Source organism: Coregonus clupeaformis, chromosome 35 (genome assembly GCF_020615455.1).
Source record: "Coregonus clupeaformis isolate EN_2021a chromosome 35, ASM2061545v1, whole genome shotgun sequence".
NCBI classification, from domain to species: Eukaryota; Metazoa; Chordata; class Actinopteri; order Salmoniformes; family Salmonidae; genus Coregonus; species Coregonus clupeaformis.
In genome coordinates, this window is record NC_059226.1 from 37,379,673 (window position 1) to 37,404,672 (window position 25,000).

At 43.7% G+C, this 25,000-nt stretch overlaps 1 protein-coding gene across 2 annotated transcripts in view; it reads right to left on the reverse strand.

The window, feature by feature from the left end:
- Positions 1–25,000, reverse strand: part of LOC121551687 (synaptotagmin-17) — a 59,781-nt gene that overhangs the window by 12,287 nt on the left and 22,494 nt on the right. For both annotated transcript variants that reach the window (XM_041864403.2, XM_041864402.2), the window contains 7 exons: positions 21,931–22,079; positions 21,304–21,547; positions 19,929–20,082; positions 19,478–19,621; positions 18,770–18,844; positions 15,086–15,206; positions 1,484–1,639 (listed from right to left, as the gene is read on the reverse strand). In XM_041864403.2, coding sequence (XP_041720337.2) covers positions 1,484–1,639; positions 15,086–15,206; positions 18,770–18,844; positions 19,478–19,621; positions 19,929–20,082; positions 21,304–21,547; positions 21,931–22,079 — 1,043 coding nt within the window. The remainder of the gene's footprint in view (positions 1–1,483; positions 1,640–15,085; positions 15,207–18,769; positions 18,845–19,477; positions 19,622–19,928; positions 20,083–21,303; positions 21,548–21,930; positions 22,080–25,000) is intronic.

Here is a 25,000-nt window from a genome sequence, read left to right on the forward strand (position 1 = left end):
ATATGGGTTGTATTTACAATGGTGTTTGTTCTTCACTGGTTGCCCTTTTCTTGTGGCAACAGGTCACAAATCTTGCAGCTGTGATGGCACACTGTGGTTTTTCACCCAGTAGATAAGGGAGTTTATCCAAATTGGATTTGTTTTCGAATTCTTTGTGGGTCTGTGTAATCTGAGGGAAATATGTGTCTCTAATATGGTCATACATTTGGCAGGAGGTTAGGAAGTGCAGCTCAGTTTCCACCTCATTTTGTGGGCAGTGTGCACATAGCCTGTCTTCTCTTGAGAGCCAGGTCTGCCTACGGCGGCCTTTCTCAATAGCAAGGCTATGCTCACTGAGTCTGTACATAGTCAAAGCTTTCCTTAAGTTTGGGTCAGTCACAGTGGTCAGGTATTCTGCCACTGTGTACTCTCTGTTTAGGGCCAAATAGCATTGTAGTTTGCTCTGTTTTTTTGTAAATTCTTTCCAATGTGTCAAGTAATTATCTTTTTGTTTTCTCATGATTTGGTTGGGTCTAATTGTGTTGCTGTCCTGGGGCTCTGTGGGGTCTGTTTGTGTTTGTGAACAGAGCCCCAGGAACAGCTTGCTTAGGGGACTCTTCTCCAGGTTTATCTCTCTGTAGGTGATGGCTTTTTAATGGAAGGTTTGGGATTCACTTCCTTTTAGGTGGTTGTAGAATTTAACGGCTCTTTTCTGGATTTGTATAATTAGCGGGTATCGGCCTAATTCTGCTCTAGATGCATTATTTGGTGTTTTACTTTGTACACAGAGGATATCTTTGCAGAATTCTGCATGCAGAGTCTCAATTTGTTGTTTGTCCCATTTAGTGAAATATTGGTTGGTGAGCGGACCCCTGTGTACCTGTTGCCCTAGAGTACCTGTGGCACTGATGTTTAGGCCGAGGTATGTATAGTTTTTTGTGTGCTCTAGGGCAACAGTATCTAGATGGAATTTGTATTTGTGGTCCTGGCAACTGGACCTTTTCTGGAACACCATTATTTTTGTCTTACTGAGATTTACTGTCAGGGCCCAGGTCTGACAGAATCTGTGCAGAAGATCTAGGTGCTGCTGTAGGCCCTCCTTGGTTGGGGACAGAAGCACCAGATCATCAGCAAACAGTAGACATTTGACTTCAGATTCTAGTAGGGTGAGGCCGGGTGCTGCAGACTGTTCCCTCGCCAATTCGTTGATATAAATGTTGAAGAGGGTGGGGCTTAAGCTGCATCCCTGTCTCACCCCACAGCCCTGTGGAAAGAAATGTGTGTATTTTTTGCCAATTTTAACCGTGCACTTGTTGTTTGTGTACATGGATTTTATAATTTTGTATGTTTTTCCCCCAACACCACTTTCCATCAATTTTTATAACAGACCCTCATGCCAAATTGAGTCAAAAGCTTTTTTGAAATCAACAAAGCATGAGAAGACTTTGCATTTGCTTAGGTCTCTCTCTCTCTCTCTCTCTCTCTCTCTCTCTAGGGGCTGTACCTGTAAATACCAGGCTGACTTCACTGAGGTATTCTTGGGGGACTCTGAAGCTGAACGACTCGTTGTAGAAGGGGTCGATGGTTCCTTTCATACAGGATGTCTTCTTGGTCTTCACCAGCTTCAACCCTGTTACCAGCTGAACCTTCACAAACGGGTCTGGGGGGGTATGTAGATAGAGAGAGGGGGGAAGTTGAATGTTCTGCTAGCAGAGACACAAATATGTTACGAGGAATATGATGTGCAGGTGGCATGATGTGCATGGTATGCCATGGTGTGACGAAGTGTGTTGTGGTGTGACGTGTCGTGGTGTGACGTCTCGTGGTGTGACGTGGTTCCCTGTGATCCCTGCCACATGCCAGTCTACTACAGCTGTAGGTGTTACCCCAGGTGTGTGTCAGGTGTGTTATTCAGGTTTCTGCAGTTATTACCTGATCCCCACATGTCTGTCTGCAGCAGCTGAACCCCATGTGTAGTATATAAGGTTTTATTCAGGTGTCCTCAAATCAAATGTTATTCGTCACATGCTTTGTAAACAACAGGTGTGGACCAACAGCGAAATGCTTACTTACGGGCCCTTCCCAACAATACAGTGAGAGAAAATAGAGAAATAAATAAATAATAACACAAGGAATAAATACACAATGAGTAACGATAACTTGGCTATAGACAAGGGGTACCAGTACCGAGTCCATGTGCAGGGGTACGAGGTAATGGAGGTACACTACCGTTCAAAAGTTTGGGGTCACTTAGAAATGTCCTTGTTTTCATGAAAACATACATTAAATGATTTTGAATAGGAAATATAGCAAAATGCATAGGAAATGTAGTCATTGACAAGGTTAGAAATAATGATTTTTAATTGAAATAATAATTGTGTCCTTCAAACTTTCGTCAAAGAATCCTCCATTTGCAGCAATTACAGCCTTGCAGACCTTTGGCATTCTAGTTGTCAATTTGTTGAGGTAATCTGAAGAGATTTCACCCCATGCTTCCTGAAGCACCTCCCACAAGTTGGATTGGCTTGATGGGCACTTCTTACGTACCATACGGTCAAGCTGCTCCCACAACAGCTCAATAGGGTTGAGATCCGGTGACTGTGCTGGCCACTCCATTGCAGACAGAATACCAGCTGACTGCTTTTTTCCTAAATAGTTATTGCATAGTATGGAGCTGTGCTTTGGGTCATTGTCCTGTTGTAACAGGAAATTGGCTCCAATCAAGCGCCGTCCACAGGGTATGGCATGGCGTTGCAAAATGGAGTGATAGCCTTCCTTCTTCAAGATCCCTTTTACCCTGTACAAATCTCCCACTTTACCACCACCAAAGCACCCCCAGACCATCACATTGCCTCCACCATGCTTGACAGATGGCATCAAGCACTCCTCTACCATATTTTCATTTGGTCTGAGTCTCACAAATGTTCTTCTTTGTGATCCGAACACCTCAAACTTCGATTTGTCTGTCCATAACAATTTTTTCCAATCTTCCTCTGTCCAGCGTCTGTGTTCTTTTGCCCATCTTAATCTTTTCTTTTTATTGGCCAGTCTAAGATATGGCTTTTTCTTTGCAACTCTGCCTAGAAGGTCAGCATCCCGGAGTCGCCTCTTCACCGTTGACGTTGAGACTGGTGTTTTGCGGGTACTATTTAATGAAGCTGCCAGTTGAGGACCTGTGAGACGTCTGTTTCTCAAACTAGACACTCAATGTATTTGTCCTCTTGCTCAGTTGTGCACCGGGGCCTCCCACTCCTCTTTCTAGTCTGGTTAGAGCCAGTTTGCGCTGTTCTGTGAAGGGAGTAGTCCACAGCGTTGTACGAGATCTTCAGTTTCTTGGCAATTTCTCGCATGGAATAGCCTTCATTTCTCAGAACAAGAATAGACTGACGAGTTTCAGAAGAAAGTTATTTGTTTCTGGCCATTTTAAGCCTGTAATCGAACCCACAATTGCTGATGCTCTAGATACTCAACTAGTCTCAAGAAGGCCAGTTTTATTGCTTCTTTAATCAGCACAACAGTTTTCAGCTGTGCTAACATAATTGCAAAAGGGTTTTCTAATGATCAATTAGCCTTTTAAAATTATAAACTTGGATTAGCAAACACAACGTGCCATTGGAACACAGGACTGATGGTTGCTGATAATGGGCCTCTGTACGCCAATGTAGATATTCCATGAAAAATCAGCTGTTTCCAGCTACAATAGCCATTTACAACATTAACAATGTCTACACTGTATTTCTGATCAATTTGATGTTATTTTAATGGACAAAAAAATTGTTTTCTTTCGAAAACACTGACATTTCTAAGTGACCCCAAACTTTTGAACGGTAGTGTAAATCTGTACATATAACTAGGAATAAAGTGACAGATAGTTTAGTTTAGTTTATTAGGATCCTCATTAGCTACTGCACATGCAGCAGCTACTCTTCCTGGGGTCCATATAAAACGTACAAATACATGACAAAGTACAGAAGAGTCATAGACAAGAACAACATAAGATATGACATTAAATTCAAAATAAAGTTATATATTGGAAAGACACCAAGAGACAACAAAAATACTATTTACACACTATATTTAACTATTTAACTATTCGTATATACATATTCATATTCTTAGATAGAGTACAGTTCAACATGATTTTTGCCTGAGTAACCTCTGGTGGCAGAGCATTCCATGATGACATGGCTCTATACATAACTGAGCGATGCAAATAGTAAACAGTATCAGCAGTGTATGTGATGAGTCAAAAAAGTTAATGTAAAAAGGATCAATGCAGATAGTCCCAGTAGCTATTTGGTTAACTATTTAACTAACTATTTAGCAGTCATGGCTTGGGGGTAGAATCTGTTCAGGATCCTGTTGGTTCCAGACGTGGTGCATCGATACCGTTTGCCGTTTGGTAGCAGAAAGAACAGTCTATGACTTGGGTGATACCTCCTGGTATAGAGGTCCTGAATGGCACAGCGCTCGTCCCCAGTGATGTACTGGGCCGTACGCACTACCCTCTGTAGCGCCTTTCGGTCAGATGTGAAGCAGTTGCCATACCAAACGTCGATGCAGCCAGTCAAGATGCTCTCAATGCTGCAGCTGTAGAACATTTTGAGGATCTGAGGGCCCATGCCAAATCTTTTCAGCCTCCTGAGGGGGAGGAGGCGCTGTCTTGAACTCTTCACGACTGTGTTGGTGTGTGTGGACCATGATCCTTAGTGATGTGGACACCCGCTCCACTACAGCCCCGTCCATGTGAATGGGGACCTGCTTGACCCTCTGTTTCCTGTAGTCCACGATAAGCTCCTTTGTCTTGCTGATGTTGAGGGAGAGGTTGCTGTCCTGGCACCACACTGCCAGGTCTCTGACCTCCTCCCTAGAGGCTGTTTAATCGTCGTCGGTGATCTGGCATACCACCGTCGTGTGGTCGACAAACTTAATGATGGTGTTGGAGTCGTGTGCGGCCACGCAGTCGTGGGTGAACAGGGAGTACAGGAGAGACAGGACAGAGTACCTGTTTAAAGGTTAACAGCTGGTGCTCTCACGCATGGTTCAGTGTTGCTTGCCTCGAAACGAGCATAGAAGGCATTTAGCTCGTTTGTTATGCTCGTGTCACTGGGCATCTCGTGGTTGGGATTCTCTTTGTAATCTGTAATAGTTTGCAAGCCTTGCCACATCTGACGAGCGTCAGAGCCGGTGTAGTAGGATTCGATCTTAGTCTTGTATTGACACTTTGCCTGTTTGATGGTTCGTCAGAGGGCGTAGCGGGATTTCTTATAAGTGTCCGGGTTAGTGTCCTTGAAAGCAGCAGATATAGCCTTTAGCTCAGTGCGGATGTTGCCTGTAATCCATGGCTTCTGGTTGGGATATGTACGCACGGTCATTGTGAGGACAACGTCGTTGATGCACTTATTAATGAAGCCGTTGACTGATGTGGTAAACGCGTTAATGCCATCGGATGAGTCCCGTAACATATTCCAGCCTGTGCCAGTGAAACAGTCCTGTAGCTTCATCAGACCACTTCCGTATTGAGAATGGTACTTCCTGTTTGAGTTTTTTCTTGTAAGCAGGAATCAGGAGGAGTTATGGTCAGATCTGCCAAATGGAGGGCGAGGGAGAGCTTTGCATGTGTCTCTGTGTGTGGAGTAAAGGTGATCTAGAGTTTTTTCACCTCTAGTTGCACAAGTGACATGCTGGTGGAAATTTTTATAGGTAAGACGGATTTGAGTTTTCCTACATTAAAATCACTGGCCATTAGCAGCGCCGCCTCTGGATGAGAATTTCCGTTATGGCCATATACAGCTCGTTGAGTGCGGTCTTGGTGCCAGCATCGGTTTGGGGTGGTAAATAAACAGCTACGAAAAATATGGATGAAAACTCTCTTGGTAAATAGTCTGCTTATCATGAGGAATTCTAACTCAGGCGAGCAGGACCTCGATACTTCCTTAATATTTGCACCAGCTGTTGTTAACGTAGAGACACACACAACCCCCCTTGAGCTTACCAGACGCTGCCGTTCTGTTCTGCCGATGCATAGAAAAAACTGCTAGAATATTATCCATGTCCTTGTTCAGCCAAGTTTCCGAGAAACATAGGATATTACAGTTCTTCAGGTCCCGTTGGTAGGGTGGTCTCGAACGGCGCTCGTCCAGTTTGTTCTCCAGTGATTGTACATTCACCAATAGAACAGAGGGTAGAAGCTGATTATTTACTAGTTTAATCAGGGTGCCCTCACGTCAGGCTCAATATCGCCGTCTCTTTCTCTTCTGAGTGTCGGGGATTAGGGCCTGGTCCGGGGTGTGTCCTGTGCCGCCAACTCATTGAAGTAGAAATCTTCATTCAAATCGAGTTTAGTGATCACTGTTCTGATGTCCAGAAGCTCTTTTCGGTGTTAGGAAACGATGGCGGAAACATTACGTACAAAAAAAGTTAAGATCAGCGCAAAAAAATACACAAAGTAGCAGAATTGGTCAGGAGCCTGTAAAACGGCTGCTATACATTCCAGCACCATTCAGGTGTGTTATTCAGGTATCCACTCTGTTATTCAGGTATCCACTCTGTTATTCAGGTATCCACTCTGTTATTCAGGTATCCAGCAGGTCATTACCTGATTCATATGTGATTCTACTACAGGTGTAACACAGAGGAGGCTGGTGGGAGGAGAAATAGGAGGACAGGCTTACTGTAATGGCTGGAATGGAATAAATGGAACGGTATCAAACACACCAAATATGTGGAAACCACACGTTTCACTCTGTTCCATTTATTCCATTTCAGCCATTACAATGAGCCCGTCCTCCTATTGCTCCTCCAACCAGCCTCCACTGGTGTAACACCACATGTGCCAGGTGTGTGTTATAGGTGTGATACAGACTGTAGATATAACACTAGGTATATTAGTAGGTATAGTTAGTAGGTATAGTTAGTAGGTATGTTAGTAGGTAAATTAGTAGGTATAGTTAGTAGGTATATTAGTAGGTATAGTTAGTAGGTATGTTAGTAGGTATATTAGTAGGTATAGTTAGTAGGTATATTAGTGGGTATATTAGTAGGTATAGTTAGTAGGTATATTAGTAGTTATAGTTAGTAGGTATGTTAGTAGGTATATTAGTATGTATCGTTAGTAGGTATAGTTAGTAGGTATGTTAGTAGGTATGTTAGTAGGTATATTAGTAGGTATATTAGTAGGTATATTAGTAGGTATAGTTAGTAGGTATGTTAGAAGGTATGTTAGTAGGTATATTAGTAGGTATATTAGTAGGCATATTAGTAGGTATGCTAGTAGGTGTGTTAGTAGGTATATTAGTAGGTATATTAGTAGGAATATTAGTAGGTATGTTCGTAGGTATGTTAGTAGGTATGTTAGTAGGTATATTAGTAGGTATATTAGTAGGTATAGTTAGTAGGTATGTTAGTATGTATAGTTAGTAGGTATATTAGTATGTATAGTTAGTAGGTATATTAGTAGGTATATTAGTAGGTATATTAGTAGGTATATTAGTAGGTATAGTTAGTAGGTATGTTAGTAGGTATATTAGTAGGTATGTTAGTAGGTATGTTAGTAGGTATATTAGTAGGTATATTAGTATGTATAGTTAGTAGGTATATTAGTAGGTATATTAGTATGTATAGTTAATAGGTATATTAGTAGGTATGTTAGTAGGTATGTTAGTAGGTATATTAGTAGGTATATTAGTATGTATAGTTAGTAGGTATATTAGTAGGTATGTTAGTAGGTATATTAGTAGGTATAGTTTGTAGGTAAATTAGTAGGTATATTAGTAGGTATATTAGTAGGTATGTTAGTAGGTATATTAGTAGGTATATTAGTAGGTATAGTTAGTAGGTATATTAGTAGGTATAGTTAGTAGGTATGTTAGTAGGTATATTAGTAGGTATATTAGTAGGTATGTTAGTAGTATATTAGTAGGTATATTAGTAGGTATAGTTAGTAGGTATATTAGTAGGTATAGTTAGTAGGTATGTTAGTAGGTATATTAGTAGGTATATTAGTAGGTATATTAGTAGGTATATTAGTAGGTTAGGTATATTAGTAGGTATATTAGTAGGTATAGTTAGTAGGTATATTAGTAGGTATGGTTAGTAGGTATGGTTAGTAGGTATGGTTAGTAGGTATATTAGTAGGTATATTAGTAGGTATGTTCGTAGGTATGTTCGTAGGTATGTTAGTAGGTATGTTAGTAGGTATATTAGTAGGTATGTTAGTAGGTATATTAGTAGGTATAGTTAGTAGGTATATTAGTAGGTATAGTTAGTAGGTATGTTAGTAGGTATGTTAATAGGTATAGTATGTAGGTAAATTAGTAGGTATGTTCGTAGGTATGTTCGTAGGTATGTTACTAGGTATGTTGGTAGGTATGTTAGTAGGTATATTAGTAGGTATATTAGTAGGTATATTAGTAGGTATGTTAGTAGGTATATTAGTAGGTATGTTAGTAGGTATATTAGTAGGTATATTAGTAGATATAGTTAATAGGTATGTTAGTAGGTATATTAGTAGGTATAGTTAGTAGGTATGTTAGTAGGTATATTAGTAGGTATATTAGTAGGTATAGTTAGTAGGTATGTTAGTAGGTATATTAGTAGGTATGTTAGTAGGTATATTAGTAGGTATATTAGTATGTATAGTTAATAGGTATGTTAGTAGGTATATTAGTAGGTATAGTTAGTAGGCATGTTAGTATGTATAGTTAGTATGTATAGTTAGTAGGTATATTAGTAGGTATATTAGTAGGTATAGTTAGTAGGTATGTTAGTAGGTATGTTAGTAGGTATGTTAGTAGGTATATTAGTAGGTATATTAGTATGTATAGTTAATAGGTATGTTAGTAGGTATATTAGTAGGTATAGTTAGTAGGTATGTTAGTATGTATAGTTAGTAGGTATATTAGTAGGTATGTTAGTAGGTATATTAGTAGGTATATTAGTAGGTATAGTTAGTAGGTATGTTAGTAGGCATATTAGTTGGTATATTAGTAGGTATATTAGTAGGTATATTAGTAGGTATATTAGTAGCTATAGTTAGAAGGTATATTAGTAGGTATGTTAGTAGGTATATTAGTAGGTATATTAGTAGGTATATTAGTAGGTATGTTAGTATGTATAGTTAGTAGGTATATTAGTATGTATAGTTAGTAGGTATGTTAGTAGGTATGTTAGTAGGTATGTTAGTAGGTATATTAGTAGGTATATTAGTAGGTATAGTTAGTAGGTATGTTAGTAGGTATGTTAGTAGGTATATTAGTAGGTATATTAGTAGGTATATTAGTAGATATGCTAGTAGGTGTGTTAGTAGGTATATTAGTAGGTATAGTTAGTAGGTATAGTTAGTAGGTATATTAGTAGGTATGCTAGTAGGTATGTTAGTAGGTATATTAGTAGGTATATTAGTAGGTATGCTAGTAGGTATGTTAGTAGGTATATTAGTAGGTATATTAGTAGGTATATTAGTAGGTATATTAGTAGGTATGCTAGTAGGTATATTAGTAGGTATATTAGTAGGTATTTTAATAGGTATATTAGTAGGTATGCTAGTAGGTATGTTAGTAGGTATATTAGTAGGTATATTAGTAGGTATGCTCGTAGGTATGTTAGTAGGTATATTAGTAGGTATATTAGTAGGTATATTAGTAGGTATGCTAGTAGGTGTGTTAGTAGGTATATTAGTAGGTATATTAGTAGGTATATTAGCAGGTATGCTAGTAGGTGTGTTAGTAGGTATGTTAGTAGGTACAGTGCTATGAAAAAGTATTTTCCCCCTTTCTAATTTTCTCTACTTTTGCATATTTGTGATACTGAATGTTATCAGATCTTCAACCAAAACCTAGTATTAGATAAAGGGAACATAAGTGAATAAATAACACAACTATTACATATTTATTTCATACACAAAGACCCAATTCCCCTGTGTGAAAAAGTAATTGTCCCCTTACACTCAATAACTGGTTGTGCCACCTTTAGCTGCAATGACTCCAACCAAATGCTTCCTGTAGTTGTTGATCAGTCTCTCACTTCGCTGTGGAGGAATTTTGGCCCACTCTTGCATGCAGAACTGCTTTAACTCAGTGACGTGTGGATTTTCAAGCATGAACTGCTTGTTTCAAGTCCTGCCACAACATCTCAATTGGGATTAGGTCTGGACTTTGACTGGGCCATTCCAAAACTTCCAATTCGTTGCTTTTTAGCAATTTTTATGTAGACTTGATTGTGTGTTTTGGATCATTGTCTTGCTGCATGACCCAGCTGCACTTCAGCTTCAGCTCACAGACGGATGGTCTGACATTCTCCTGTAGAATTCTCTGATACAGAGCAGAATTCATGGTTCCTTCTATTAAGGCAAGTCGTCCAGGTCCTGAGGCAGCAAAGCATCCCCAAAGCATCACTCCACCACCACCATGCTTGACCTTTGGTATGATGTTCTTACTGTGGAATGCAGTGTTTGGTTTTCGCCAGGCATTACTGGAACCATGTCTATCCGTCTATCTGTCTATCTGTCTATCTGTCCTCTGTCTATCTGTCCTCTGTCTATCTGTCCTCTGTCTGTCCGTCTATCTGTCCTCTTTCTATCCGTCTATCTGTCTATCTGTCCTCTGTCTATCTGTCCTCTGTCTTTCTGTCCTCTGTCTATCTGTCCTCTGTCTGTCCGTCTATCTGTCCTCTGTCTGTCCGTCTATCTGTCTATCTGTCCTCTGTCTATCTGTCCTCTGTCTATCTGTCCTCTGTCTATCTGTCCTCTGTCTATCTGTCTATCTGTCCTCTGTCTGTCCGTCTATCTGTCCTCTGTCTATCCGTCTATCTGTCCTCTTTCTATCTGTCTATCCGTCTATCTGTCCTCTGTCTATCTGTCCTCTGTCTATCTGTCCTCTGTCTATCTGTCCTCTGTCTATCTGTCCTCTGTCTATCCGTCTATCTGTCTATCTGTCTATCCGTCTATCTGTCTATCTGTCCTCTGTCTATCTGTCCTCTGTCTATCTGTCCTCTGTCTATCTGTCCTCTGTCTATCTGTCTATCTGTCCTCTGTCTGTCCGTCTATCTGTCCTCTTTCTATCCGTCTATCTGTCTATCTGTCCTCTGTCTATCCGTCTATCTGTCCTCTTTCTATCCGTCTATCTGTCTATCCGTCTATCTGTCCTCTGTCTATCTGTCCTCTGTCTATCCGTCTATCTGTCCTCTGTCTATCCGTCTATCTGTCCTCTGTCTATCCGTCTATCTGTCTATCCGTCTATCTGTCCTCTGTCTAACCGTCTATCTGTCCTCTGTCTAACCGTCTATCTGTCCTCTGTCTATCTGTCTATTTGTCCTCTGTCTATATGTCTATCTGTCCTCTGTCTATCCATCTATCTGTCCTCTGTCTATCTGTCCTCTGTCTATCTGTCCTCTGTCTATCTGTCCTCTGTCTATCCGTCTATCTGTCTATCTGTCTCTCTGTCTATCTGTCTATCTGTCCTCAGTCTGTCCATCTATCTGTCCTCTTTCTATCCGTCTATCTGTCTATCTGTCCTCTGTCTATCCGTCTATCTGTCCTCTTTCTATCTGTCTATCCGTCTATCTGTCCTCTGTCTATCTGTCCTCTGTCTATCTGTCCTCTGTCTATCTGTCCTCTGTCTATCTGTCCTCTGTCTATCCGTCTATCTGTCTATCTGTCTATCCGTCTATCTGTCTATCTGTCCTCTGTCTATCTGTCCTCTGTCTATCTGTCCTCTGTCTATCTGTCCTCTGTCTATCTGTCTATCTGTCCTCTGTCTGTCCGTCTATCTGTCCTCTTTCTATCCGTCTATCTGTCTATCCGTCTATCTGTCCTCTGTCTATCTGTCCTCTGTCTATCCGTCTATCTGTCCTCTGTCTATCCGTCTATCTGTCCTCTGTCTATCTGTCTATCTGTCTATCCGTCTATCTGTCCTCTGTCTAACCGTCTATCTGTCCTCTGTCTAACCGTCTATCTGTCCTCTGTCTATCTGTCTATTTGTCCTCTGTCTATATGTCTATCTGTCCTCTGTCTATCCATCTATCTGTCCTCTGTCTATCTGTCCTCTGTCTATCCGTCTATCTGTCTATCTGTCTCTCCGTCTATCTGTCTATCTGTCCTCAGTCTGTCCATCTATCTGTCCTCTTTCTATCCGTCTATCTGTCTATCTGTCCTCTGTCTATCCGTCTATCTGTCCTCTTTCTATCTGTCTATCCGTCTATCTGTCCTCTGTCTATCTGTCCTCTGTCTATCTGTCCTCTGTCTATCTGTCCTCTGTCTATCTGTCCTCTGTCTATCCGTCTATCTGTCTATCTGTCTATCCGTCTATCTGTCTATCTGTCCTCTGTCTATCTGTCCTCTGTCTATCTGTCCTCTGTCTATCTGTCTATCTGTCCTCTGTCTGTCCGTCTATCTGTCCTCTTTCTATCCGTCTATCTGTCTATCTGTCCTCTGTCTATCCGTCTATCTGTCTATCCGTCTATCTGTCCTCTGTCTATCTGTCCTCTGTCTATCTGTCCTCTGTCTATCTGTCCTCTGTCTATCTGTCCTCTGTCTATCCGTCTATCTGTCTATCTGTCTATCCGTCTATCTGTCCTCTGTCTATCTGTCCTCTGTCTATCCGTCTATCTGTCCTCTGTCTATCCGTCTATCTGTCCTCTGTCTATCCGTCTATCTGTCTATCCGTCTATCTGTCCTCTGTCTAACCGTCTATCTGTCCTCTGTCTAACCGTCTATCTGTCCTCTGTCTATCTGTCTATTTGTCCTCTGTCTATATGTCTATCTGTCCTCTGTCTATCCATCTATCTGTCCTCTGTCTATCTGTCCTCTGTCTATCCGTCTATCTGTCTATCTGTCTCTCCGTCTATCTGTCTATCTGTCCTCAGTCTGTCCATCTATCTGTCCTCTTTCTATCCGTCTATCTGTCTATCTGTCCTCTGTCTATCCGTCTATCTGTCCTCTTTCTATCTGTCTATCCGTCTATCTGTCCTCTGTCTATCTGTCCTCTGTCTATCTGTCCTCTGTCTATCTGTCCTCTGTCTATCTGTCCTCTGTCTATCCGTCTATCTGTCTATCTGTCTATCCGTCTATCTGTCTATCTGTCCTCTGTCTATCTGTCCTCTGTCTATCTGTCCTCTGTCTATCTGTCTATCTGTCCTCTGTCTGTCCGTCTATCTGTCCTCTTTCTATCCGTCTATCTGTCTATCTGTCCTCTGTCTATCCGTCTATCTGTCTATCCGTCTATCTGTCCTCTGTCTATCTGTCCTCTGTCTATCTGTCCTCTGTCTATCTGTCCTCTGTCTATCTGTCCTCTATCTATCCGTCTATCTGTCTATCTGTCTATCCGTCTATCTGTCTATCTGTCCTCTGTCTATCTGTCCTCTGTCTATCTGTCCTCTGTCTATCTGTCCTCTGTCTATCCGTCTATCTGTCCTCTGTCTATCCGTCTATCTGTCCTCTGTCTATCCGTCTATCTGTCTATCCGTCTATCTGTCCTCTGTCTAACCGTCTATCTGTCCTCTGTCTAACCGTCTATCTGTCCTCTGTCTATCTGTCTATCTATCCTCTGTCTATCTGTCTATCTGTCCTCTGTCTATCCGTCTATCTGTCCTCTGTCTATCTGTCCTCTGTCTATCTGTCTATCTGTCCTCTGTCTATCTGTCTATCTGTCCTCTGTCTATCCGTCTATCTGTCCTCTGTCTATCCGTCTATCCGTCTATCTGTCTCTCCGTCTATCTGTCTATCTGTCCTCTGTCTATCTGTCCTCTGTCTATCTGTCCTCTGTCTATCTGTCCTTTGTCTATCTGTCCTCTGTTTATCCGTCTATCTGTCCTCTGTCTAACCGTCTATCTGTCCTCTGTCCATCTGTCTATCTGTCCTCTGTCTATCCGTCTATCTGTTCTCTGTCTATCCGTCTATCTGTCCTCTGTCTATCTGTCCTCTGTCTATCTGTCCTCTGTCTATCTGTCCTCTGTCTATCTGTCCTATGTCTATCTGTCCTCTGTCTATCTGTCCTCTGTCTATCTGTCCTCTGTCTATCCGTCTATCTGTCTCTCCGTCTATCTGTCTATCTGTCCTCTGTCTATCTGTCCTCTGTCTATCCGTCTATCTGTCCTCTGTCTATCCGTCTATCTGTCCTCTGTCTATCTGTCCTCTGTCTATCCATCTATCTGTCCTCTGTCTATCCGTCTATCTGTCCTCTGTCTATCTGTCCTCTTTCTATCCATCTATCTGTCTATCCGTCTATCTGTCTATCTGTCCTCTGTCTATCTGTCTATCTGTCCTCTTTCTATCCATCTATCTGTCTATCTGTCCTCTGTCTATCTGTCTATCTGTCCTCTTTCTATCCATCTATCTGTCTATCTGTCCTCTGTCTATCTGTCCTCTGTCTATCTGTCTATCTGTCCTCTGTCTATCTGTCTATCTGTCCTCTGTCTATCTGTCCTCTTTCTATCCATCTATCTGTCTATCCGTCTATCTGTCTATCTGTCCTCTGTCTATCTGTCTATCTGTCCTCTTTCTATCCATCTATCTGTCTATCTGTCCTCTGTCTATCTGTCTATCTGTCCTCTGTCTATCCGTCTATCCGTCTCTGTTTGTGTCTCTCTTTCCCTCCCTCCCTCCCTCCCTCCCTCCCTCCCTCCCTCCCTCCCTCCCTCCCTCCCTCCCTCCCTCCCCAAACCCTGCTGTCTCTCTATGTCCCCCCTCTGTACCTCATAATGAGACCATGCCTACACTCTTAGAAAAAAGGTGCTAAGTAGAACCATACAGGGTTCTTCGGTTTGTCCCCATAGGGGAACTCTTTTTGGTGCTGGGTAGAACCCACTATGTAGAGTTCTTTAAATAACCCCCTGTACATGGTTCTACCTAGAACCCTCTATGAAGGGTTCTGCCTAGAACCATTTTTATCATCTAAAGGATCTTCCTAGAACCATCTTTGAAGGGTTCTACCAAGAACCCTTTTATCTTTGGAGGGTTCTTCCTAGAACCCTCTATGAATGGTTCCACCAGCCTTATTAGCCATGTCTTTGTCAGTGGGAAAACGTACAAAATCAGCAGGGGATCAAATACTTTTTTCCCTCACTGTATGTTAGTAGGTATGTTAGTAGGGATGTTAGTAGGTATAGTTACCTGATCCCTGGCACATGTCTGTCTGCAGCAGCTGCTTGGCTCTGATGATGTCAACGTTGAGTCTTCCAGCGGAGGGCAGGTAGTTGAGCGATAACAGCAGCTCTCCCAGCTCCACCTCATTCTGTTAGAAACATAAAACACTGTTAATATCTCTCTATCTATAGATCTGTCTGTGTGTCTGTCTGTCTGTGTGTCTGTCTGTCTGTCTGTGTGTCTGTCTGTCTGTCTGTTTGTTTGTCTGTGTGTCTGTCTGTCTGTCTGTTTGTCTGTCTGTGTGTGTGTCTGTCTGTCTGTCTGTCTGTCTGTCTGTCTGTGTGTGTGTCTGAATATCTCAGGTAGTTGAGAGATACCAACATCTCACCTAGCTCCACCTCATTTTGGAAGGAATGACAGTTAGGGAAAAAAACTCATCTGTCCTCTGTCTATCTGTCCTCTGTCTATCTGTCCTCTGTCTATCTGTCCTCTGTCTATCTGTCCTCTGTCTATCTGTCCTCTGTCTATCTGTTCTCTGTAGCTCAATTGGTATAGCATGTAGCTCAATTGGTAGAGCATGTAGCTCAATTGGTAGAGCATGTAGCTCAATTGGTAGAGCATGTAGCTCAATTGGTAGAGCATGTAGCTCAATTGGTAGAGCATGTAGCTCAATTGGTAGAGCATGTAGCTCAATTGGTAGAGCATGGCGCTTGTATATTTGTTGAGTCAGGGTATATTTGTTGAGCCAGGGTAGTGGGTTCGATCCCCGGGACCACCCATACGTAAAAATGTATGTGCACATGACTGTAAGTCCCTTTGGATAAAAGCGTCTGCTAAATGGCATATTGTTGTCTATCCGTTTGTCCTCTTTCTAACAGTCTATCTGTCCTCTGTCTATCTGTCCTCTGTCTATCTGTCCTCTGTCTATCTGTCCTCTGTCTATCTGTCCTCTGTCTATCTGTCTATCTGTCCTCTGTCTATCCGTCTATCCGTCTCTGTTTGTGTCTCTCTTTCCCTCCCTCCCTCCCTCCCTCCCTCCCTCCCTCCCTCCCTCCCTCCCTCCCTCCCTCCCTCCCTCCCTCCCTCCCTCCCTCCCTCCCTCCCTCCCTCCCCAAACCCTGCTGTCTCTCTATGTCCCCCCTCTGTACCTCATAATGAGACCATGCCTACACTCTTAGAAAAAAGGTGCTAAGTAGAACCATACAGGGTTCTTCGGTTTGTCCCCATAGGGGAACTCTTTTTGGTGCTGGGTAGAACCCTTTGCAGAGGGTTCTATCTAGAACCCACTATGTAGAGTTCTTTAAATAACCCCCTGTACATGGTTCTACCTAGAACCCTCTATGAAGGGTTCTGCCTAGAACCCTCTATGATATGAAGGGTTCTACCAATAACCATTTTTATCATCTAAAGGGTCTTCCTAGAACCGTCTTTGGAGGGTTCTTCCTAGAACCCTCTATGAATGGTTCCACCAGCCTTATTAGCCTTTCAAATGTAATGATTTATGACAATAAATTACATATATCATACAACCTTTATTTGAGGGCCTAGTTATACCCTAACACAGTGGTGTTAGGAAACTCCTGGTTTACAGGCCACATCAGGCCTGCAAGTCACATTATTCTGGCTTGCAAAGTGATGTATAATTCCTATGGGAATCCAGCCAGAGTTAGGATATCCAACAGGTGGAATTGTTAATCACCAGCAACCTGCATTCAGAATGACTGCCAGGGTAGGGAAGATTGAATACTGAGACTACCTCAATCATCTAAACTGGAACAACCATCTCAGTAACTGGTCCAATAAATCCACTTACTATCAGATTGGGTTAGTTTAGAAAACTGTATGTTATTTATCTTTGTGTAGCATTAAATTAATCAACCAATCAATGTACATGCAAAAACACAGATATTACAGTAAAACAAACTATTCTGAAAATCTCCCTTCAATAGAACATGCTGGGAAATATTATATATGGTTCTATGTAGAACCCTTCTTGCCTTCCAAAGAATCATCAAAGAGCCCTTTCTTCCAAAAACAGTTCTTAGGATGTTAATCTAGGATGTTTCTAAGAGTGTAGTTGTTCTATATTCTAACAGCTGGTTATGCAGTCTGTATGTTCTGTCTGTATATATTGTGTTTATTGAGGTCAGCACCTTTTCACCAGGTCAAATTCCTGGTACCTGTAAATGTAGTAGTGAACGACGGTGATTCTGATTCAATGCAGTACATCTATTACTGTGTCCCAAATGGCAGCCTATTCCCTATATAGCGTCTAAAGTAGAGCACTATGTAGGGAATAGGGTTCCATACGGCTCTTGTCTAAAGTAGTGCACTATGTAGGGAATAGGGTTCCATACGGCTCTTGTCTAAAGTAGTGCACTATGTAGGGAATAGGGTGCCATTTGGGAGGCAGCCTGTATTTATAATGGAAAACAGTTGTTCAGCGTAAGGATCAAGTTCTCAAAAGACAAGCCTTTAGTGAAAGTTCATTAATAAATTTGATATTGCTTGGACGGTATTTATCCCTCTCTCTCTCTCTCTCTCTCTCTCTCTCTCTCTCTCTCTCTCTCTCTCTCTCTCTCTCTCTCTCTCTCTCTCTCTCTCTCTCTCTCTCTCTCTCTCTCTCTCTCTCTCTCTCGTAGAGAAGAGTTACAACTTTCTATCAACATTAAAACTGTAATATGCGAGGAAACATAAACATGTGATAGACAGGGAGAACCCAGGGTGGGTGTCTTGTAGGGAGAACCCAGGGTGGGTGTCTTGTAGGGAGAACCCAGGGTGGGTGTATAATGTTGTTCTTTAACAGCCAAAACAGAGAGAACATCTGTTGTGTTGTGTTGTGTTGTGTTGTTGTGTGGTGTTGTTGTTGTGGTGCTGTTGTTGTGTTGTGTTCCCGGGTGATGCATTTACCACCCTCGTGACAAGAGAACAGATGTGCAGCTAGGACAGTGTGTCAGTGTTAGTGTCACACACACACACACACACACACACATACACACACACACACACACACACACATACACACACACACACACACACACACACACACACACACACACACACACACACACACACACACACACACACACACACACACACACACACACACACACACACACACACACACACACACACACACACAGTGTGTCAGTGTCAGTGTTGTGCCTCTCCTGACCAATAAACAACAGATTGGGCCTCAGAGGGCCTGAAGATGTCTGTGTAGGAGAGGCTGAGAGGAGGAGAGGAGGAGAGGAGGAGAAGAGAGGGGGAGGAGGAGGAGGAGGAGGAGGGGAGGGAGGGAGGAGGAGGAGGAGAAGAGAGGGGGGAGGAGGAGGGGGGAGGGGAGGGGAGGGAGGGAGGGGAGGAAGAGGAGAGGTGGAGAAGAGAGGGGGAGGAGGAGGGGGGGGGGGGGAGGAGGAGGAGGAGGAAGAGGAGAAGAGGAGAGGAGAGGAGAGGAGGAGGAGGATGAGGGGAGGGGAGGAGAGAAGGAAGTGAAGAGGAGAGGAGAGGAGAAGAGGAGGAGGAGGAAGAGGAGGAGGAGGAGAAGAGGTGAGGAGGAGAGGCTGAGAGGAGGAGGATTAGGAGGAGGAAGAGGAAGAAGAGGAGGAGAGGCTGAGAAGCTCGATAATGTTTTTACAGGGAAAGGGGGGAATCCACTTTGGTCAATGTGTTGAATTAAGAAACTTAGTGTGTGTGTGTGTTCCCCGTTACCTGAGAGCTGGGTACCAGGGCCTTCCACCAGTGACCACCCTTCACCAGATCAACCTCACTCAGAGGCAGCGCCACCTACCAATGAAAACACATGATTAGAGATCTAATGTATCAGTCAGGGATGAAAGTAGATATCTTCCTTGTACTGGACCTATGTGTGTGCAAATGTTTTTATGAGCCTAAAGACGTAATTAAACTGTAAAAATGTATTACCTTTTAATGTAGGATGAACACAACCAGTCATTGTCAAATAAATCACTTCAAAAAGTAGACTACCTGCGTACGTTCATCCACTCTAAAATAATTCCAGCATCTGATGAATGAAAAAGACATCTATTAAAACACCCAAAAGTCTAATGACATTCGGCGATTGTCGTTAGGCACACTTGTAGTCTGAATTGATCTGTGTTCACATCGAACCACACCGCATTTTGGAACGTATACCACCCCTTTTTCAAGTCCATTTGCTAATTTCTCATGCGGCTGACAGGCGGTAGGCTAATGATAAATGATTCTGTAACAGCCGACAGTTTTCCCTCCATCTTTGTTTTAATTATTGTGATAGGCTCATGTTTTACCGGCTTACTTTCACCCCTGGTATCAATACTCACAGGATTGGTGTGTGCTCGAGTGCGCGCTCGTGTGGTTGTGTATGAGTGCGTGTGTACGTGTTTGCTTGCGTGGTTGTGTACGCGTGTGTGTGTTCACCTTGCCGATGACACAGTGTCGTGAGAACTTGTCGAAGTCGACGACAGACAGCAGCAGGGTGCGGCGCTGGGCCTCCAGGAACAGAAGGTCAAAGGTGAACCGCTCCTCGAACACCGGGTTCTGTGTCTTCCTCTTCACCCCCGTCTGAAGAAGAAAAATACTTTATTGTCCTTTAACTTACAGAAAAATGAGTCTTTATGCTCACAACCCAACCCCACCCTGAGGCTGGAAGCAACGGGTCTGCCTCAGTGCAGCACCCCCAGAGCAATACTTCTAGGTAGGGTTAAGGGATTTGGACAAGGGCACAACAGCAGGCAATGGTATCTAGGATACTGACGCCAGCAACCCTTCCAGTTGCCAGCTCACATCCCACCAGATTCTTCCAGTCAGAGCTGGGATTCAAACCAGCAACCCTCAATTTACAGGGCCGCTTCCCTAACCGCTAGGCTACCTGCCGGGAGTTCTTGTGGTCTGGCAGCAGGCTGATCTTGACGTATGGGTTGGAGTGGGCCATGTCCTGGCGGGCACCATCACAGGTCAGAGGGGGGGGCAGGTCGCGAGCCTCAATGACCCTAACGCCCAGGTGGCCGTTGATTAGGTCATACCTGAGAGGAGAGGAGTGGGGTGGGAGAGAGAGAGAGAGAAAGAGAGACAGAGAGAAAAAGAGAGAGAGAGAGAGAGAGAGAGAGAGAGAGAGAGAGAGAGAGAGAGAGAGAGAGAGAGAGAGAGAGAGAGAGAGAGAGAGAGAGAGAGAGAGGGGAGGAGGAGAGGGGGATGATCAGAGACACAGAGAGAAGGAGAGAGAGAGAGAGAGAGAGAGAGAGAGAGAGAGAGAGAGAGAGAGAGAGAGAGAGAGAGAGAGAGAGAGAGAGAGAGAGAGAGAGAGAGAGAGAGAGAGAGAGAGAGAGAGAGAGAGAGAGAGAGAGGAGGAGAGGGGATGATCAGAGACAGAGAGAAGGAGAGAGAGAGAGAGAGAGAGAGAGAGAGAGAGAGAGAGAGAGAGAGAGAGAGAGAGAGAGAGAGAGAGAGAGAGAGAGAGAGAGAGAGAGAGAGAGAGAGAGAGAGCGAGAGAGAGAGAGAGAGAGAGAGAGAGAGAGAGAGAGAGAGAGAGAGAGAGAGAGAGAGAGAGAGAGGAGGAGAGGGGATGATCAGAGACAGAGAGAAGGAGAGAGAGAGAGAAAGAGAAGGAGAGAGAGAGAGAGAGATAGAGAGAGAGAGAGAGCGAGAGAGAGCGAGAGAGAGAGAGAGAGAGAGAGAGAGAGAGAGAGAGAGAGAGAGAGAGAGAGAGAGAAGGAGAGAGAGAGAGAGAGAGAGAGAGGAGGAGGAGAGGGGATGATCATTGACAGAGAGAAGGAGAGAGAGAGAGAGAGAGAGAGAAGGAGAGAGAGAGAGAGAGAGAGAGAAGGAGAGAGAGAGAGAGAGAGAGAGAGAGAGAGAGAGAGAGAGAGAGAGAGAGAGAGAGAGAGAGAGAGAGAGAGAGAGAGAGAGAGAGAGAGAGAGAGAGAGAGAGAGAGAGAGAGAGAGAGAGAGAGAGAGAGAGAGAGAGAGGAGAGAGAGAGAGAGAGAGAGAGAGAGAGAAGGAGAGAGAGAGAGAGCGAGAGAGAGAGAGAGAGAGAGAGCGAGAGAGAGAGAGAGAGAGAGAGAGAGAGAGAGAGAGAGGAGGAGAGGAGAGGGGGATGATCAGGGGGAGATGAAGAAAATAAAATGAGTGTCTTTCTTATTTTACTGTATTTATTTCTGGGGCTTACATGCTGCTGGTTGCTTATTATTATTAATATTATAAAACATAAAATATATAATACAATATATAAAAGACAAAACATTACTGTGTGCTGAAGTGGAGCATGCCCAGTTGGTAGCGTAGCAGAATCTCGTCGTCCGTTAGCGAGTCCACGTCGTCTCCGGATGAGTCCAGAGAGTAGAGGCGTGGCTCCAACTTCCGGAAGTAGTCGTCCGGAGGGGGCTGGGGTCGACGCAGCGGCTGGATCACCTCCTTCCTGGGGCCCATGGCCCAGAACTCTATGGGCTTCACATCAACCAGCGGAGAGCTGGGCCTGCGGGCGTCTAGACCTGTGGATGGGGAGGGGAGGGGAGGGGAGGGGAGGGGAGGGGAGAATATAGATAGAGAGAGGGGAATGAAGAAGTTAATGGACAAAAATTAAATCATTTTTTGATTCAGTGGTTCTTAGTGGTTCAGTGTTTGATCCAGTGGTTCTTACTGGTTAATTGGTTCAGTGGTTCAGTGTTTAATTCAGTAATTCCTTGGTTCAGTGATTTTGTGTTTAATTCAGTAGTTCAGTTGTTAATTGGTTCAGTGTTTGATTAATTGGTTCAGTGGTTAAGTGGTTAAGAGTTCGATTCAGAGATTCAGGGGTTCAGTATTTGATTCAGTAGTTAAGTGGTTAATTGGTTCAGTGTTTGATTCAGTGATTCATTGGTTCAGTGGTTCTTACTGGAGAGTTGTCGGATCAGGCTGAAGGTGGATCGGGACATCTCTGAGCTGGAACGTCTCCGGGTCGGAAGGCTGTCCAGCGGTATTGCCATGGCGTCAACATGAGTGATCCCGGTATCAGTGTCCTTCTCATCCAGACACTCGTTCACTCTGAGACGGAGCGAGAGTGAGAAACAGAGGGAGAGGGAGAGAGAAAGACAGGGAGAGAGAGAGAGACATAAATAGAGAGAAATGAAAGAAAGAGTGAGAGTGGGAGGGAGGGAGGGAGGGAGGGAGGGAGAGAGATAGTTTAACCTCATGATCTACTACAGGGGCTTCATGGCCAGACCCCCCAAAAAAAAAAATATTTACATTTCTTAAATGAATATTACAAACAACAACAGATTAAACTCCTTTTGGCCAAGGGATCGGTGAAAGAAGTTTAGAGGGTGTAATAGAATACAATACAATGTAATATTATTCCTCTTCAATATTCTGTTCTTACCCCTGGGCAACATGGGCCTGGGAGGCTCACAGGGATATTGGGATCCACAGTACTCCACCTATTATCCATTTTTCAACTCAATACTTATTGTATTCCCCCAAAATGTTGTATTTTTTTAAAAACAGAAATGCACTGTAATGTTCTGATTAAGAGGGGGTCCCTGATGAATTTGCAATCACAAAAAGAGGCAGAACCCCTGTTGGTGGTACCAGCCAACTCAGAGTATGGAGCTCCTCTGGGTCCATGTAAAGGACAAGAAACATCTGTTATTGGGTAATGTGGTTGAAATGTTCCTTCTCCTTCGAGTGGGGAAATCAGACAGCTATCCAACAACAACATCTAATCAACAACAACATCATCATCATAACTACTCTCTCTCTCTCTCTCTCTCTCTCTCTCTCTCTCTCTCTCTCTCTCTCTCTCTTCTCTCTCTCTCTATCTCTCTCTCTCTCTCTCTCTCTCTCTCTCTCTCTCTCTCTCTCTCTCTCTCTCTCTCTCTCTGTGTGTCAGTGTGTGTGTGTGTGTGTGTGTGTGTGTGTGTGTGTGTGTGTGTGCTAACGACTGATTGTTTCCATGAGCGATATTGAGACTTGTGTAAACACAGCTGTCACTGGCTGCCTCTCAAAGGACCGGCAGGTAGCCCAGTGGTTAGCGTGTGGGGCCAATAACCCAAAGAACCGGCAGGTAGCCCAGTGGTTAGCGTGTGGGGCCAATAACCCAAAGGACCGGCAGGTAGCCCAGTGGTTAGCGTGTAGCCCAGTGGTTAGCGTGTGGGGCCAATAACCCAAAGGACCGGCAGGTAGCCCAGTGGTTAGCGTGTGGGGCCAATAACCCAAAGGACCGGCAGGTAGCCCAGTGGTTAGCGTGTGGGGCCAATAACCCAAAGGACCGGCAGGTAGCCCAGTGGTTAGCGTGTGGGGCCAATAACCCAAAGGACCGGCAGGTAGCCCAGTGGTTAGCGTGTGGGGCCAATAACCCAAAGGACCGGCAGGTAGCCCAGTGGTTAGCGTGTGGGGGCCAATAACCCAAAGGACCGGCAGGTAGCCCAGTGGTTAGCGTGTGGGGTCAATAACCCAAAGGACCGGCAGGTAGCCCAGTGGTTAGCGTGTGGGGCCAATAACCCAAAGGACCGGCAGGTAGCCCAGTGGTTAGCGTGTGGGGCCAATAACCCAAAGGACCGGCAGGTAGCCCAGTGGTTAGCGTGTGGGGCCAATAACCCAAAGGACCGGCAGGTAGCCCAGTGGTTAGCGTGTGGGGCCAATAACCCAAAGGACCGGCAGGTAGCCCAGTGGTTAGCGTGTGGGGCCAATAACCCAAAGGACCGGCAGGTAGCCCAGTGGTTAGCGTGTGGGGCCAATAACCCAAAGGACCGGCAGGTAGCCCAGTGGTTAGCGTGTGGGGCCAATAACCCAAAGGTCACTAGCTTGAGTCCTCGAGCCAACAAGTTGAAAAATCTGTCAATGTTCCCTTGAGCAAGGCACTTAACAAGTGGTGGAAAAAGTACCCAATTGTCATACTTGAGAAAAAGTAAAGTTACCTTAAAAGAAAATGACTTAAGTGAAAGTCACCCAGTAAAAGTGTATTTGAGTAAAGGTATTTGGTTTTAAATATACTTCAGTATCAAAAATAAATGTATTTAGAAAGTTACATATCTTGAAAACTTGAGTGCAGACAAGCAAAACATTTTGGGACTATGTCAACAATGGACTAATGAAACAAATGTTGGAGGGTGGAGTTTTCCTTTAAGTAGTACTTTGAAGTATTTTTACTTAAGTACTTTGCACCACTGCACTTTACACTAATTGCTCCAGAGTCGCCATTAATAATGGCTGACCCTGGCTGTGACCCCACTCTCTGAGAGTGTCTCAGGGGAAGTTGGGAAATGCAAAATAGGACAAATATAAGCACCCACCTTACTACTGTGGTCAAAAGTAGTGCACTATGTAGGGAATAGTGTGCCATTTGGGATGCACACACTATGCGGCTGATGTACAATATCTCTAATAACTACTGACACTATATACCAGAATATCTCTAATAATCTCCCGAGTGGCGCAGTGGTCTAAGGCACTGCATTGCTGTGCTAGCTGTGCCACTAGATATCCTGGTTCGAATCCAGGCTCTGTCGTAGCCGGCTGCGACCGGGAGACCCATGGGGCGGCACACAATTGGCCCAGGGTAGGGGAGGGAATGGCCGGCAGGGATGTAGCTCAGTTGGTAGAGCATGGCGTTTGCAACGCCAGGGTTGTGGGTTCGATTCCCACGGGGGGTATGAAAAAAATAATAAAATAATGTATGCACTCACTAAACTGTAAGTCGCTCTGGATAAGAGCGTCTGCTAAATGACTAAATTGTAATAACTACTGACACTTTACACAAGAATATCTCTAACAACTACTGATACGTTCTACCAGAATATCTCTAATAACTATATACCGGAATATCTCTAATATCTACAATTTACTATATACCAGAATATCTCTAATAACTACAATTTACTATATACCAGAATATATCTAATAACTACTGACACTTTATACCTGAATATCTATAATAACTACTGACACTATATACCAGAATATATCTA